The 16,043-nt window shown below is 41.8% G+C and overlaps 1 protein-coding gene and 1 long non-coding RNA gene across 2 annotated transcripts in view; one reads left to right on the forward strand and one right to left on the reverse strand.

The window, feature by feature from the left end:
• Window positions 1-13,363, reverse strand: LOC140477310 (uncharacterized). Its single transcript, XR_011960706.1, has 2 exons — window positions 13,218-13,363; window positions 1-166 (listed from the first exon to the last, which is right to left on the reverse strand). It is a non-coding gene; the product is annotated as an uncharacterized lncRNA (long non-coding RNA).
• Window positions 13,325-16,043, forward strand: part of abhd5a (abhydrolase domain containing 5, lysophosphatidic acid acyltransferase a) — a 23,359-nt gene continuing 20,640 nt past the window's right edge. The window contains exon 1 of the mRNA XM_072570968.1: window positions 13,325-13,396. Within this exon, the coding sequence (XP_072427069.1) occupies window positions 13,347-13,396 (50 nt within the window). The 5' untranslated portion in view covers window positions 13,325-13,346. The remainder of the gene's footprint in view (window positions 13,397-16,043) is intronic.

Genomic DNA, 16,043 nt, shown 5'->3' on the forward strand with positions numbered 1-16,043 from the left:
TTCACAATAATGTTAAAGAAATTTAATAATTTTATCTAATAAATTTAAAACACATGGTTGTTAATGCTGACTGTCAAACTGGAGTTGCCAGTTCCTGGTGATTACTTCCTTCAACACCTTCGCATCCGTTACTAGGGAACATTTCATGAAAAATCCTCAGCAGCATCTGTGGGAGAAAAAAAATCCGGTCAGTGTCTTAAAATAACTGAGCCATTCAAAAATTGCTGGCAATGTGACCTATAAAATGTCTTGTTCTGCAACCCTGCTTCTCCAATCATGTTAATTATCTTTAAAAAAGTGAATTTTATGAAATAAAACACAAATAGAAACATAGAAAATAGAAGCAGGAGTAGGCTATTTGGCCCTTTGAGCATGCTCAGCCACTCCAAACGATCATGGCTCACTTCCTTGTTCCACCCTACTCCTTATACCCTTTGATCCTTTAGCTGTAGGAGCTATATCTAACTCCTTCTTGAAATCATTCAATGATTTGGTTCACCTACTTTTTTTTTGTGGCAGAGAATTCCACAAGACCACAGTGAAGAACCAACTTGCACTTCTACAACCTTAGAACATTTTAAAGCACACTATAAACCAACGAGGCACTTTTGAAATGTAGTCACTGTTGTAATGTAAAATAATTGGGCAGCCAATTAACATACAGTAACCCCCTCCCCCCAGAAACAACAATGTGATCATTGCCAGATAATCTGTTTTTAAGTGCTGATTGAGTGATAAAGACTGGATGCCAGGGAGAACTCTTCTGTTCTTTTGTAAATTGTACTGCAGGATCTTTTATGTCCAGCCAAGAAAGTAGATATGGTCTTAGTTTCATGTCTCACCTGAAATATATCAGCTCAGTCAGTGCTGTCCCCTGTAACCTATTGCATTTGAGTTTCTGCAGTGGGTGTACACCCCATGACTTTCTCTCTGAGGACAGAGTGCCACGTACTGAGCCACAGATGACATCTACACATTGTTTATGAATTGACAGTTATTTTTCATCTTTGACACTGTATTCAAATATTGTTGTTAACGAATGTTCTTCAAAGCAAGTAAGCCTTATGCAGACTGATGCAATACAGAGTGCAGTGGACTGAAATTCCTATGGCCACAGACACATGGGCTTGTGCCAGGTGGAGACTTTGACCCTTTTCCAAGAAATTCATTGGTAAGTGTAAAGACTAGGCAACAGTGTTACTAATCAGAGAATAGCAACATTCTGCCATAAAAGTGAAAGAGCTCAGAAAACTCAGCATTACCTAAGGAGAGAAACAGAGTTAGTATTTCAGGTCCAGTGACCCTTCTTCAGAATAATCTCTCCCATTCCGAGGAAGAGTCACTGGACCCAAAATATTGATTCTGCTTTCTCTTCATTGCTGTGGCCCTCCTACAGAATTTTTCCAGCAGTTTGATTTCTACTATCTGCAGTTCTGTTTTTTAAAACTAATCATTTCAGATTGATGGCCTTTCATCAGAATATCATGTAGGTTTAGAAGCAAGACATCCATCTTCACTCTCAATACTGTCCCCTCCCTGGACAGCAAATGAGAGAATGTGTGCTCTTACTTGAACACCAAAAGCCATCAAAAAAAAAGTATTGCATGCATCCACTTGCTAATTCATCACTTTCAATTTTCTCCCTCCCCCAACTGCCAACTCAGGCCAGAAATATACCTCTAGTTGGCAGTCCTGAAACTGCTGACTCATGCTGGCCATCATTCCAACAGAGCCTTTGAAGATGTTAACTCAATCTGGAGTACAGCTTCACCAGTGCCACTCACTCTCTTTAATACTTCCTGACCTTTGCAGCTGCTTCCTCTGAAAAATCGACTGGTTGATTTGCTTTTTAAAGCCAGTGCTGCAGCTGAAATCAACAGAATTATCACCAACCAGGAACCTTGCTGATCTGCTGAACTCCGTACGTGACAGATGATGCACCTTATCATTCAACGAACAGAAACAATTTGAGGATCAAAATTCACTTACTTTTGGATGGAAGTTTACTCGCTGAGCTGGAAGGTTCATTTTTATACGTTTTGTCACCACACTATGTAACATCATCAGTGAGCCTCCAGTGAAGTCTCACCCGAGGCTCACTGATGATGTTACCTAGTATGGTGACAAAAAAAACCTGAAAACAAACCTTTCAGCTCAGTGAGCAAACTTACGTTCGGACCCTCAACCTGAGCTACAAATCTTCTAAAAAAAAATAGATAATTCACTTAGTATATTGTTGAACGGAATCACCTTTCCACCAAATGAATTACTTAGCACTATGTCATCCATTATTTACCACTTAAGAGATATCTGAACAACGTACTAGAAAACCACATTGCGAGTTACCAATTCTTAGCTACTGTCTCAGCACCATCAGGAGAGAATAGATATTTTAAAATAAAGTGTTGTAGCAAATGTCAATCCTGGTCCAGCTACTGGAAGTTGTGATCTTGGGATCATGATTTTGTCTGTAATGGATTGTCACAGCCGGTCAAATTGACAATCAGAAGGCCATGAGATAAAATGGAACTAAAATTAATCCACTGGGGTTACTTCCTCCAGCAAATACACAAGAGCTGACTTCTACCTAATTTACTCAATTTCATGAGGAAGTTGACCAAACCACAAAAATAAAACTCCACGAAATTTATCCTGAGGAGAATGTATAATATTGGATAATTGGACAGCTTAGCTTTCAGGCTCCTGTCTCAATATACTTTCAGGGTAATTACTTATTTTCAGGAATTGCAGATTTATATTCGGGGGTGTATTTAAGTAGCCATCAACTTTTACAGCTATGCCTGCTTTATCAAAGCTATTGGTCAGCTTTTCTAGTTTGGTTTAGTTTAGTTATATGTGCTGGAAATTAATTTAGTTTCCTACATTCACCTGAGAGCAGACAGGATCTCCATTTAATATTCTGCATAACAGACAACACCTCTGACCATGCAGTATTCCCTCAGTACTGCACTGGGAGTGTTGACCTTGATTTTGTGCTGAAGTCTTTGGAATTAGACTAAAATCCTTGGTCTATCTGAATCTGAAGTGATTATGTCTACAGTAAGTGTGTTTGGTTGCAAATCCTGTCAGATCGCATGGATTGGTTTTAGCAGCAGTTAGAGGCAATAACGAATTTACAGGAGCTGGGCCTGATTAATGTCTGTTATAGGAAGGGAAAAAAATGCAGATGCAGTCAGGTAGACGGGTTACCTTCAGGAAAGGTAGAAGAGGGAGGCAGGTAGTGCAAGAGTTTCCCACGGCTATCCCTATCTCAAACAAATATGTTGTTTTGGAAATGTTGGGGGTGATGGACTCTGGGGAATGCAGCACGAACAGCCAAGTTTCTGGTACCAAACAGGTTCTAATGTAACAAGGGGTTCATCAGGTTCAAAGCGATCAATTGTGATAGGGAACTTTCTAGTCAGAGGCACAGACCGATATTTCTGCGCCATCAGTTAGAAATCAGAATGATGTGTTGCCTCCCTTGTACAAGGATTAAGAATATCTCAGACAGAGTACAGAATATTCTCAAAGGGGAGAGGACCAGCAGGATGTCATTGTACACGTTGGAACAAAAGACATTGGAAGGGAAAAGGATGAGATTCCAAAGGGAGAATATAGGAAGTTAGGCAGGAGTTTAAAAAGGAGGTCCTCGAAGGTAGTAATATCTGGATTACCCCTGGTGCCACGAATTAGTGAGGGTAGGAATAGGAAGATAGAGCTGATGAATGCATGGCTAAGGAGTTGGTGCAGGGGAGAAGGGTTCACATTTTTGGATCATTGGAATCTCTTCTGGCACAGAAGTGACGTGTATAAGAAGGACGTATTGCACCTGAATTGGAAGTGGACTAATATGTTGGCAGGGAGATTTGCCAGAGCTGCTTGGGAGGATTTAAACAAGGAAGGTTTTTGTGTGTGTGTGGTGGGCACAGGGAGATAGTGAGGAAAAGAGACTGAGACTGATTTGCTACTTTTCCCAACTGTACCAAACAGTCAGGGCAGGCAGGAACAAAGCAGAGAACAAGGTAGGACTGCTAAATTAAACTGCATTTATTTCAATGCAAGAGGCCTAACAGGGAAGGCAGATGAACTCAAGGTTAGGAACATGGGACTGGAATATCATAGCAATTACAGAACCATGGTTCAGGGATGAACAGGACTGGCAGTTTAATGTTCCAGGACACAAATGCTATGGGAAAGATAGAAAGAGGGGCATGAGAGGAGAGGGTGTGGCATTTTAGACAAGGGATAACATTGTGGGTGTACTCAGGGAGGACATTCCTGGGAATACATCCAGGGAAGTTATTTTGGTGGAAACAGATTAGGATTATACTTTAGGCTCACCAATAGTCACTGGGAAGTGGAGAAATAAATATGCAAAGCGATTTCAGTTATCTGTAAGAATAATAGGGTGGTTATGATAGGGGACTTTAACTTTCCAAACATAGACTGAGACCGCCATAGTGTTAAGGGTTTAGATGGAGAGGAATTTGTTAAGTGTGTACAAGACAATTTTCTGATTCAATCTACGGACGTACCTACAAAAGAAGGTGCAAAACTTGACCTACTCTTGGGAAATAAGGCAGGGCAAGTAACTGAGGTGTCAGTAGGAGAGCACTTTGGGGCCAGTGACCATAATTCTGATAGTTTTAAAATAGTGATGGAAAAGGATAGACCGGATCTAAAAGGGGCAGTTCTAAATTGGAAGAAGGCTAATTTTGACTGTATTAGGCAAGAACTTTCAAAAGTTGATTGGGGGCGGATGGCTGGAAAATGGGAAGCCTTCAGAAATGAGATAACAAGAGTCCATGGACAGTATGTCCCTGCTCGAGTGAAAGGTAAGGCTGATAGGACTAGGTAATGCAGGATGACTAGAGAAATTTAGATTTTGGTTAAAAAAAAGCATGTCAGGTATAGATAGGAGAGAGATTGAACCAATTCTTAAAGGCAGTAGGATTATACTTAAGAGAGAAATCAGGAGGGCTGAAAGGGGACAGGAGACAGCTTTGGCAAACAAGATTAAGGAGAATCCATAGGGATTTTATTAATACATTAAGGACAAAAGGGTAATTAGGGAGAGAATAGGACCCCTCAAAGATCAACAAGGCGGCATTTCTGTGGAGCTGCAGGAGATGGGGGAATATACTAAACGAGTATTTTGCATCAGTATTCACTGTGCAGAAGGACATGGAAGATATATAGAATATGGGGAAATAGATGGTGACATCTTGAAACATGTCCATATTAGAAGAGGTGGTGCTGGACGTATTAAAACGCATACAAGTGGATAAGTCCCCAGGACCTGATCAGGTGTACCCTGGAACTCTGAGAATCTAGGAAAGTGATTGCTGGGCCACTGCTGAGATACTTAAGACCAAAAGACATAGGAGTGGAAGCAAGGCCATTCAGCCCATCGAGTCCATTCCGCTATTTAATCATGGCTGATGGGCATTTCAACTCCACTTACCCGTATTCTCCCCGTAGCCCTTAATTCCTTGTGACATCAAAAATTTATCAATCTCTGCCTTGAAGACAATTAGCGTCCCAGCCTCCACTGCACTCTGCGGCAATGAATTCCACAGGCCCACCACTCTCTGGCTGAAGAAATGTCTCCGCATTTCTGTTCTGAATTGACCCTTCTAATTTTAAGGCTGTGCCCATGGGTCCTGGTCTCCCTGCCTAACGGAAACAATTTCTTAGCGTCCACCCTTTCCAAGCCATGTATTATCTTGTAAGTTTCTATTAGATCTCCCCTTAACCTTCTAAACTCCAATGAGTACAATCCCAGGATCCTCAGCCGTTCCTCGTATGTTAGACCTACCATTCCAGGGACCATCCGTGTGAATCTCTGCTGGACACGCTCCAGTGCCAGTATGTCCCTCCTGAGGTGTGGGGCCCAAAACTGGACACAGTACTCCAAATGGGGCCTAACCAGAGCTTTATAAAGTCTCAGCAGCACATCGCTGCTTTTATATTCCAACCCTCTTGAGATAAATGACAACACTGCATTCGCTTTCTTAATCATGGATTCAACCTGCATGTTTACCTTTACAGAATTCTCGACTCGCACTCCCAGATCCCTTTGTACTTTGGCTTTATGAATTTTCTCACCGTTTAGAAAGCAGTCCATGCTTGTATTCTTTTTTCCAAAGTGCAAGACCTCGCATTTGCTCACATTGAATTCCATCAGCCATTTCCTGGACCACTCTCCCAAACTGTCTAGATCCTTCTGCAGCCTCCCCACTTCCTCAGTACTACCTGCCTGTCCACCTACCTTCGTATCATCGGCAAACTTTGCTGGAATGCCCCCAGTCCCTTCATCCAGATCATTAATATATAACGTGAACAGCTGCGGCCCCAACACTGAACCCTGTGGTACACCGCTTGTCACCAGCTGCCATTCCAAAAAAGAACCTCTTATCCCAACTCTCTGCCTTCTGTCAGACAGCCAATCCTCAATCCATGCCAGTAGCTCACCTCGAACATCATTGGCCCTCACCTTACTCAGCAGCCTCCTATGTGGCATCTTATCAAAGGCCTTTTGGAAGTCTAGATAGACCACATCCACTGGGTTTCCCTGGTCTAACCTACTTGTCACCTCTTCAAAGAATTCTAACAGGTTTGTCAGGCATAACCTCCCCTTACTAAATCCATGTTGACTTGTTCAAATCCGACCCTGCTCTTCAAAGAATTTAGAAACCTCATCCTTAACGATGGATTCTAGAATTTTACCAACAACCAAGGTTAGGCTAATTGGCCTATAAGTTTCCATCTTTTTTCTTGATCCTTTCTTGAACAAGGGGGTTACAACAGCGGTCTTCCAATCATCCGGGACTTTCCCTGACTCCAGTGACTTTTGAAAGATCTCAACCGACGCCTCCGCTATTTCCTTAGCCACCTCCCTCAGAACTCTAGGATGTAGCCCATCAGGGCCAGGAGATTTGTCAATTTTAAGACCTTTTTAGCTTTTCTAGCACTATTTCTTTTGTAATGGCAAGCATACTCAACTCAGCCCCCTGATTCCCTTTAATTGTTGGGCTATTACTCATGTCTTCCACTGTGAAGACTGATGCAAAGTACTTATTAAGTTCTCCTGCTATTTCCTTACCTCCCATCACTAGCCTTCCAGCATCAGTTTGAATTGGCCCAATGTCTACTTTTGCCTGTCGTTTGTTTCTTAAGTATTGAAACGTTTACTATCATTTCTAACATTACTGGCTAGCCTACCTTCATATTTGATCCTCTCCTTCCTTATTTCTCTCTTTGTTATCCTCTGTTTGTTTTTGTAGCCTTCCCAATCTTCTGATTTCCCAGTGCTCTTGGTCACTTTATAGGATCTCTTTTTCTTTGATACATTTCCTGACGTCCTTTGTCAGCCATGGCTGTCTAATCCCTCCCCGGATAATCTTTCTTTTCTTGGGAATGAACCTCTGTACTGTGTCCTCAATTATACCCACAAACTCCTGCCATTTTTGCTCTACTGTCTTCCCTGCTAGGCTCTGCTTCCAGTCGATTTTCGTCAGTTCCTCTCTCATGCCCTCATAATTATCTTTGTTTAACTGTAACACCATTTCTTCCGATTTTGCCTTCTCTCTTTCAAACTGCAGACTGAACTCTACCATATTATGATCGCTGCTTCCTAAGTGTTCCCTTACTTTAAGAGCTTTTATAAAGTGTGGTTCATTACATAGCACTAGGTCCAAAATAGCCTGCTCCCTTGTGGGCTCCATGACAAGCTGTTCCAAAAAGCCATCCTGTAAGCATTCCAAGAATTCCCTTTCTTTGGATCCACTGGCAACATTACTTACCCAGTCCACCTGCATATTGAAGTCCCCCATGATCACCGTGACCTTGCCTTTCTGACATGCCTTTTCTATTTCCCGGTATATGTTGCGCCTCTGGTCCTGACCACTGTTAGGAAGTCTGTACATAACTCCCATTATGGTTTTTTTGCCTTTGTGGTTCCTCAATTCCACGCACACAGACTCCACATCATCCGACCCTATGTCATTCAGTGCCATAGATTTAATTTTGTTCTTAACTAACAAGGCCACCCCGCCTGCCCCCCCCCACCCCCCCCCCCCAACCTCCCTGTCTTTTCGATAAGTTGTAAATCCTTGGATGTTTAACTGCCAGTCCTGAACCTCCTGCAACCATGTCTCTATGATGCCTCACTAAAGTTTTGAGCATTTTGCAGAAGTAATGAAGAGGATTGATGAGGGGGGAGCAGTAAATGTGATCTATATGGACTTCAGTAAGGTGATCAACAAGGTTCCTCATGGTAGACTGGTTAGCAAGGTTAGATCTCATGGAATACTGGGCAAGTTAGCCATTTGGACACAGAACTGGCTCAAAGGTAGAAGACAGAGGGTAGTGGTGGAGGATTGTTTTTCAGACTGGAGGCCTGTGACCAGTGGAGTGTCATAAGGATCGGTGCTGAGTCCATTGCTTTTCATCACTTATATAAATGATTTGGAATGTGAGCCTAGGAGGTATAGTTAGTAAGTTTGCAGATGACACCAAAATTGGAGATGTTGTGGACAGTGAAGAAGGTTACTGCAGAGTACAACGGTATCTTAATCAGATGGGCCAACAGGCCAAGGAGTGGCAGGTGGAGTTTAATTTGGATAAATGTGGGGTGCTGCATTTGGAAAGGCAAATCAGGGCAGGATCCATACACGTAATGGTAAGGTCGTGGGGAGCATTGCTGAACAAAGAGACCTTGGAGTGCAGGTTCATAGCTCCTTGAAAGTGGAGTCACAGGTAGATAGGATAGTGAAGAGGATGTTTGGTATCCTTTCCTTTATTTGTCAGAGTAATCAGTATAGGAGTTGGGAGGTTATGTTGTGGCTATATAGAACATTGCTTAGGCCATTTTTGGAATACTACATGCAATTCTGATCATCCCCCCTACAGAAATGATGTTGTGAAACTTGAAAGGGTTCATAAAAGATTTACAAGGATGTTGCCAAGGTTAGAGGGGTTGAGCTATAGGGAAAAGCTGAAATAAGATGGGGCTGTTTTCCCTGGAGCTTCGGAGGCTGAGAGGTGACCTAATAGAGGTTTATAAAATCATGAGGGGCATAGATAGGGTAAATAGGCAAGGTCTTTTCCTGGGTTAGGGGCGCCCAGAACTAGAGGACATAGGTTTAGGCTAAGAGGGGAAAGATATAAAAGGGACCGAAGGTGCCACTTTTTCATACAGAGGGTGGTGCATCTACAGAATGAGCTGCCAGAGAAAAATGGTGGAGGCTGGTACAATTACAACATTTAAAAGGCATCTGGATGGGTATACGAATAGGAAGTGATTAAAGGGATGTGGGCCAAATGCTGGCAAATGGGACTAGATTAATTTAGGATATCTGGTCAACATGGACAAGTTGCACCAAAGAGTCTGTTTCTGTGCTGTATATCTCTACAACTCTATAAATAAACCATGGCTGACACTATCCAGTGTATTCTTCTTTGACCTATTGAATTGATGGCAACTAGTCCAGGAGATTGTTCTGGCCTCTGTTACAATGTGCTTTCCACACCAATCAGAAAGAGACTCATTTCTCACTCAAAGCCAATAGGTGAGAGTTGAAAAGTATGGAGCTGGAAAAGAACAGTAGGTCAGGCAGCATCATAGGAGCAGGAGAGTCGATGTTTTGGGCATAAGTGAAACACTTTTCAACTCTAACTATCCAGCGTCTGCCGTTCTACTTTCTCCTAGCTAATCAGAGTCAACCATATGAGACAGCAGCCTGTTGTGCTTCATTAATCTCTGCAAAAGGAACCAATCTCTGACATCAAAACTAAAACAACTCACTTATTACCACTTAAAATTGTCACCTCTTCATCCCCTGAACTTATTTAATTAGAAATAAGTTGTCACTTCAAACAATATTGATTCCCTTTATCACCTTTTAAAATTCAATCTTATCACCCTTAGGTCTACAATTCTTCAAAGCGTAGAGGTCCAAATCTTTTTGCCAATTCAATGATTTAGGTAAAACATTGTCCTTCCACTTGTGTGTATAGACAAGAACAACCAAACATACCCTGATTAAAAGAGATCTCAATGCAGAGATTACAAATTCCTGCAAGAAAGTTGGATCAGTCTCCTGGACCCAAATCTTGCAAGAATGCTCCAGTGAAAAAAGTCCCAGCCTATCCTTATAAATCAAATACTCCTGATAAATCTTTTCTGAACTTTGTTCAATTTAATAATATCCTTCCTATATCAGAACGTCCACAATGGTGCTCAGTACTCCAAAAATGGCCTCACCAACATCCTGCAGAACCTCAACATTATGTCCCAAATCCTGTACTCAATGATCTAAGCTTCTTGGGGAAGAACTAATTACCTTCCTTTCTTTTACCTTTTACTTGTTACATTCTCTTTTACCATGTCCTCTCTCCTTTCACCCCCCCCCCCCCCCCCCATCCCCGTGCGACTGTCTGTTCTTTCAAGTCTGGCACTTAGACACACCATTGCTCTGTCATTCCCACACCATGATCACTTAAACTGAACTATCAACATCTTTTCTCCTCCAACATTCTACCTCCTACGCCCCGAGACAATAGCATAAACGCTGGCCCCTCCACACTTCAACATCAGCTCTGATGAAGATTCATCTGTACTCGAAACATTAGCTTACTCTTTCTCTATGGATGCTGCCTGACATGCTTGATATCCAGCATAGAGTAATAGGTTTGTACAGCCTGGAAGCAGATCCTTCAATTCAACTCGTCCACACCAACCAGATATCCTAACTAATCTAGTCCCATTTGCCAGCACATGGCCCCTATCCCTCTAAACCTTTCTTATTCATATACCCATCCTGATGTCTTATAAATATTGTAATTGCACCAGCCTCCACCACTTCCTCTGGCAGCTGGTTTCATACACACACCACTCTCTACGTGAAAAAGTTGGCTCTAGGGTCCCTTTTAAATTTTTCCCTTCTCTCCCTAAACCAATGCCTCTGGACTCACCCACCCCAGGGAAAAGACCTTGTCTGCTTATCCTATCCATGCCCCTCATGATTTTATAAACCTCTATAATGTCACCCCTCAGCCTCCACGCTGCAAGGGAAAACAGCCCCAGCCTATTCAGTTTCGCCCTACAGTTCAAACCCTGGCAACATCCTTGTAAATCTTTTCTGAACCCTTTCAAGTTTCACAACAACCTTGTGATAGACTAGCACACAATATTTGAAAAGTGGCCTAACCAATCTCACTTACAGCTGCAGCATGACCTCCCAACTATTATACTGACTGCTCGGACCATGACAAATGCCTTCTTCACTATCTCCACTTTCGAGGGACTATGAACCTAAACTCCAAGGTCTCTTTGTTCAGCAACACACCCCAGGACCTTACCATTATGTATTTGCCTTTCCAAAGTGCAACATCTCACATTTGTCTAAATTAAACTCCATCTGCCACTCCTCGGCTCGTTGGCCCATGCAATCAAGATCCCATTGTAATCTGAGGTAACTTTCTTCATTATCTACTACATCTCCAATTTTGGCATCATCTGCAAACTTATTACCTATACCTCCTATGTTCACATCCAAATCATTTATATAAATGACAAAAAGTAGTGGACCCAGCACAGCTGCTTGTGGCACACCACTGGTCACAGACCTCCAGTCTGAAAGGCAACCATCCATCACCACCCTCTATCTTCTACCTTCAAGCCAGTTCTGTATCCAAATGGCTAACTCTCCCTGAATTCCATGTGATCTAACCTTGCTCACCAGTCTACCATGAGGAACCTTGTTAATCACTTTACTGAAGTCCATATAGATCACATCTACCACTCTACCCTCATCAATCCTCTTTGAGACTTCTTCAAAAATCTCAATCAAGTTTGTGAGATATGACTTCCCACCTTTCCTGCTGAAACATTTCTATGATTCTGTAACTGGGAGCATTGAGAACTTGATGAACAGTTGCCTGTCCCTGTTTCATAACTAATTATAAATAATACACACATATAAGTCTATGGGGTGAATTTGCATTTTGTAAATATACGGCTTACTTATAAGTATGTGGCTGGCTGCCACCGTGGATGTACTTGGCATTCGGAGGCCTTTGGGGACGCTCCGTTACACACGTGCGCAGGACAAGGTCACATGGTGCATCGCACCGTTCCAAAACAAGGTCACGTGATGCACTGTTTCACGCGCCGGAGGCGTGCAGGGAGGTCACGTGGTACTCTGTTTCGCACGCAAAACAAGGTCACGTGGGGTCGAACATCCGGGAATGGAAGGAGGCGGAGAATGGAGTCAGGCTAACAACCAATCAGAAGATAATCCCATCTCAGTGACTGCATGATGTTTTTTACTATATAAAAAGACTGGGTCTGAGACAAGGGTGTGGTATTTTTCTGAACTGACAAGGATTTTGCTGCTCGTTGGATGCTGCCTGAACTGCTGTGCTCTTCCAGTACCACTAATCCAGTATTTGGTTTTCAGCATCTGCAGTCATTGTTTTTACACTGTAGTTTGTCAGGGACGGAAAGGTCAAGACCCAGAGCTCTGTATGCTTTATCCACTTACTGTAAAATAAACTCAATAAGTGTGAGACCGAATATTTTCTCCTATTGCTTCATTTTAAAGAACACGCAGGACTTGGCTCACACATAGAAGAAAGTAAGTTAGTAGATTGAGCCAGAGTCCGACAATTTACAGATTGTATTAGCAGATACATTCTATTTTGTTCAAAAAGCACACAATCTGTGGGGAAATCAATTTTGTTTTATAACCAATGTGACATTTTATAAATTTCTAATTTGGAAATAGAACGAGTTTGACTCAAGATTGGAAGACATGCACACTCTAACCTCACACCTTTAATGCACTGTCTGAGCTGAGATATCAAGAAGGTTTTATCAAAAAAAACGTATCTTAGGAATGTGACTTGAATGAAGTGCCGGTATTTCCATATTAATGAATCAAAACTTGCAACCCCATTCTAAAAGATGAAAGACAATAACAGTAATCTCGGTATGTTCAATATACGAATCATTCTGCATCCTATGATCCTGCTCCACGAACAACCTGATGAGGGAGCAGCGCTTCGAAAAGCCTGCACTTCCAAATAAACCTTTTGGACTATAAACCGGAGTCGTGTGATTTTTAACTTTGTCCACCCCAGTCCAACATCAGCACCTCCACATCACAACTGACACGGGATAATAACATGACACGTTATCACAGCCTTACACGTCAACTTGGCCCACGATGTCATCAGAGTCCGCCTGAGTCATCGTCAAGATGGCCGCCCGGACCTCCCAGCTGGAGACACGGGCTGCTCTTGTCACACCGCCGCCTCCTTGTTCTCCCGTGTGACGAATGACGTCAGCTGGGGATAATATGGCGGCGGAATCTTCCGGGACAGGATTGTGAGTAAAACGCGAACAAACAGTCCATCCACATCCCAGAGAGACAGTGAATGTTTATTAAGTATTGTACATCTATACCCCAGAGAGAGAGAGAGAGAGAGAGAGAGAGAGAGAGAGAGAGAGAAAGAAAGAAAGAAAGAGTGAATGTTTATTATATACTGTACATCTATACCCCCAGAGAGTGAATGTATAGAATATGCCTGTACATCTATACCCCAGAGAGAGAGAGTGAGTGTGAATGTTTATTATATATTGTTCACCTGTGCAACAGAGAGCAAGTGAATGTTTATTATATACTGTATACCTATATTCCAGCGAGACTGAATGTTTATAAATATTGTACTATACCCCAGAGATAGTGAATTTTCTTAATTACTGCACACTTATACCCCAGAGAGACAGTGAATGTTTATTATACCTGTATACTGTGCACCTATACCCCAGAGAGACAGGTAATGTTTATTATATACTGTACACCTATACTCTGAAGAGAGTGTGAATGTATAGTATATACTGTACACCTATACCGCAGAGAGTGAGTGAATGTTTATTATATTCTGTGCACCCAAACCCCAGAGAGACTGAATGTTTATTATACACTGTGCACCTGTACCCCAGAGAGGCAGTGAATGTTCATTAAGTGTTGCACATCTATACCTCAGAGAGAGAGTGGATGTTTATGATATGCCATACACTTTTGCCCCAGAGAGGGCATGAATGTTTATTGTATACTGTTTGCCTAGACAACAGAGAGAGTGTGAATGTTTATTATATACTGTACACCAATACCCCAGAGAGAGATTGAATGTTTACTATACATTGTACACCTATACCCCAGAGAGAGAATGATTGTTTATTAAGTATTGTACATCTGTAATTCAGAGAGAGAGAGAGAGAGAGAGATAGAGAATGAATGTTTATACTGTACACTAATGCCCCAGAGAAGGCATGAATGTTTATTGTACACTGTTCACCTATACAACAGAGAGAGTGAATGTTTATTATATATACCCCAGAGACAGTGAATGTCTATTGTATATTCTACAATCATAGTCCAGAGAAAGTGAATATTTATTATATACTATACCCCAAAAAGAGAATGAATATATTGTATATACTGTACACCTAAACCCTGGAGAGTGAAAGTTTATTATATACTGTGCATCTACACCACAGAAAGCGTGTGAATGTTTATTATATGTTATATATGTTGTACAACCATAGCCCGGTGAGACAATGGGGATGTGTATTATATACTGTACATCTATGGGTGTACAGTATATAATACATTGAGAGTGAATATTTATTCTATACTGTACACCTTTACTCCAGAAAGAGAAAGTGAATGTTTATTATATACCGTACATCTAGTGAAGAAGGTGTTTGGTATGCTTTTCTTTATTGGTCGGAGTATTGAGTACAGGAGTTGGGAAGTCATGTTGCAGCTGTACAGGTTATTGGTTAGGCCACTTTTGGAAGATTACATGAAGTTCTGGTCTCCTTCCTATCGGAAGGGTGTTGTGAAACTTGAAAGGGTTCAGAAAAGGCTTGGAGGATTTAAGCTATACGGTGAGGCTGAATAGGCTGGGGCTGTTTTCCCTGGAACGTCAGAGGCTAAGGGGTGACCTTATAGAGGTTTATAAAATCATGAGGGGCATGAATAGGATAAATAGACAAAGTCTTTTCCCTGGGGTCGGGGAGTCCAGAATTAGAGGGCATAGGTTTAGGTTGAGAGGGGAAAGATATAAAAGAGACTTAAGGGGCAACTTTTTCACGCAGAGTGTAGTATTGTATGGAGTGAACTACCAGAGGAAGTGGTGGAGGCGAGTGCAATTGCAACATTTAAAAGGCATCTGGATGTGTATATGAATAGGAAGGGTTTGAGGGATATGGGCCAGATGCTGGAAAGTGGGACAAGATTGGGTTTGGATATCTGGTCGGCATGGACGAGTTAGACCGAAGGGTCTGTTTCCATGCTGTGCATCTCTATGACTCTATGATCTATACCCAGAGAGAGAGTGAATATATAATATATACTGTACACCTACACACCAGAGAGAGAGAGAGAGTGAATGTTTATGATATACCATACACTTACGCCCTCGAGAGGGCGTGAATGTTGAGTATCTACTTTTCACCTATACAACAGAAAATGAATGGATCTTTATTATATACGGTACACCTATACCTCAGAGACAATGAATGTTTGTTATAAACTCTACAACCATACTCCAGAGAGAGAGTGAATCATTTTTATATACTATACATCTATACTCCGGAGAGACAGTGAATATATAGTATACACTGGACACCTATACCCCGGACAGAAAGTGAAAGTTTATTATATACTGTACACCTACACCCCAGAGAGAGTGGGAATATGTGTTATATACTGTGCACCTATACCCCAAAGAGAGTGAATGTTTATTATACTGTACACCTATACCCCAGAGAGACTGAATGTTTATTATATACTGGACAGCTATACACACAAGAGAACGTGAAAGTTTATTAAATACTGGACTGCCATACCCCAGAGAAAAAATGTTTATTATACAGTGTATACTGTCAGAAGTCCCACAGTACCAGGTTGCAGTCTAACAGGTTTATTTGAAATCAGAAGCTGTTGGAGCACTTTTTTTTGTCA

The sequence above is a fragment of the Chiloscyllium punctatum genome, chromosome 5, assembly GCF_047496795.1.
Source record: "Chiloscyllium punctatum isolate Juve2018m chromosome 5, sChiPun1.3, whole genome shotgun sequence".
Classification (NCBI taxonomy): domain Eukaryota; kingdom Metazoa; phylum Chordata; class Chondrichthyes; order Orectolobiformes; family Hemiscylliidae; genus Chiloscyllium; species Chiloscyllium punctatum.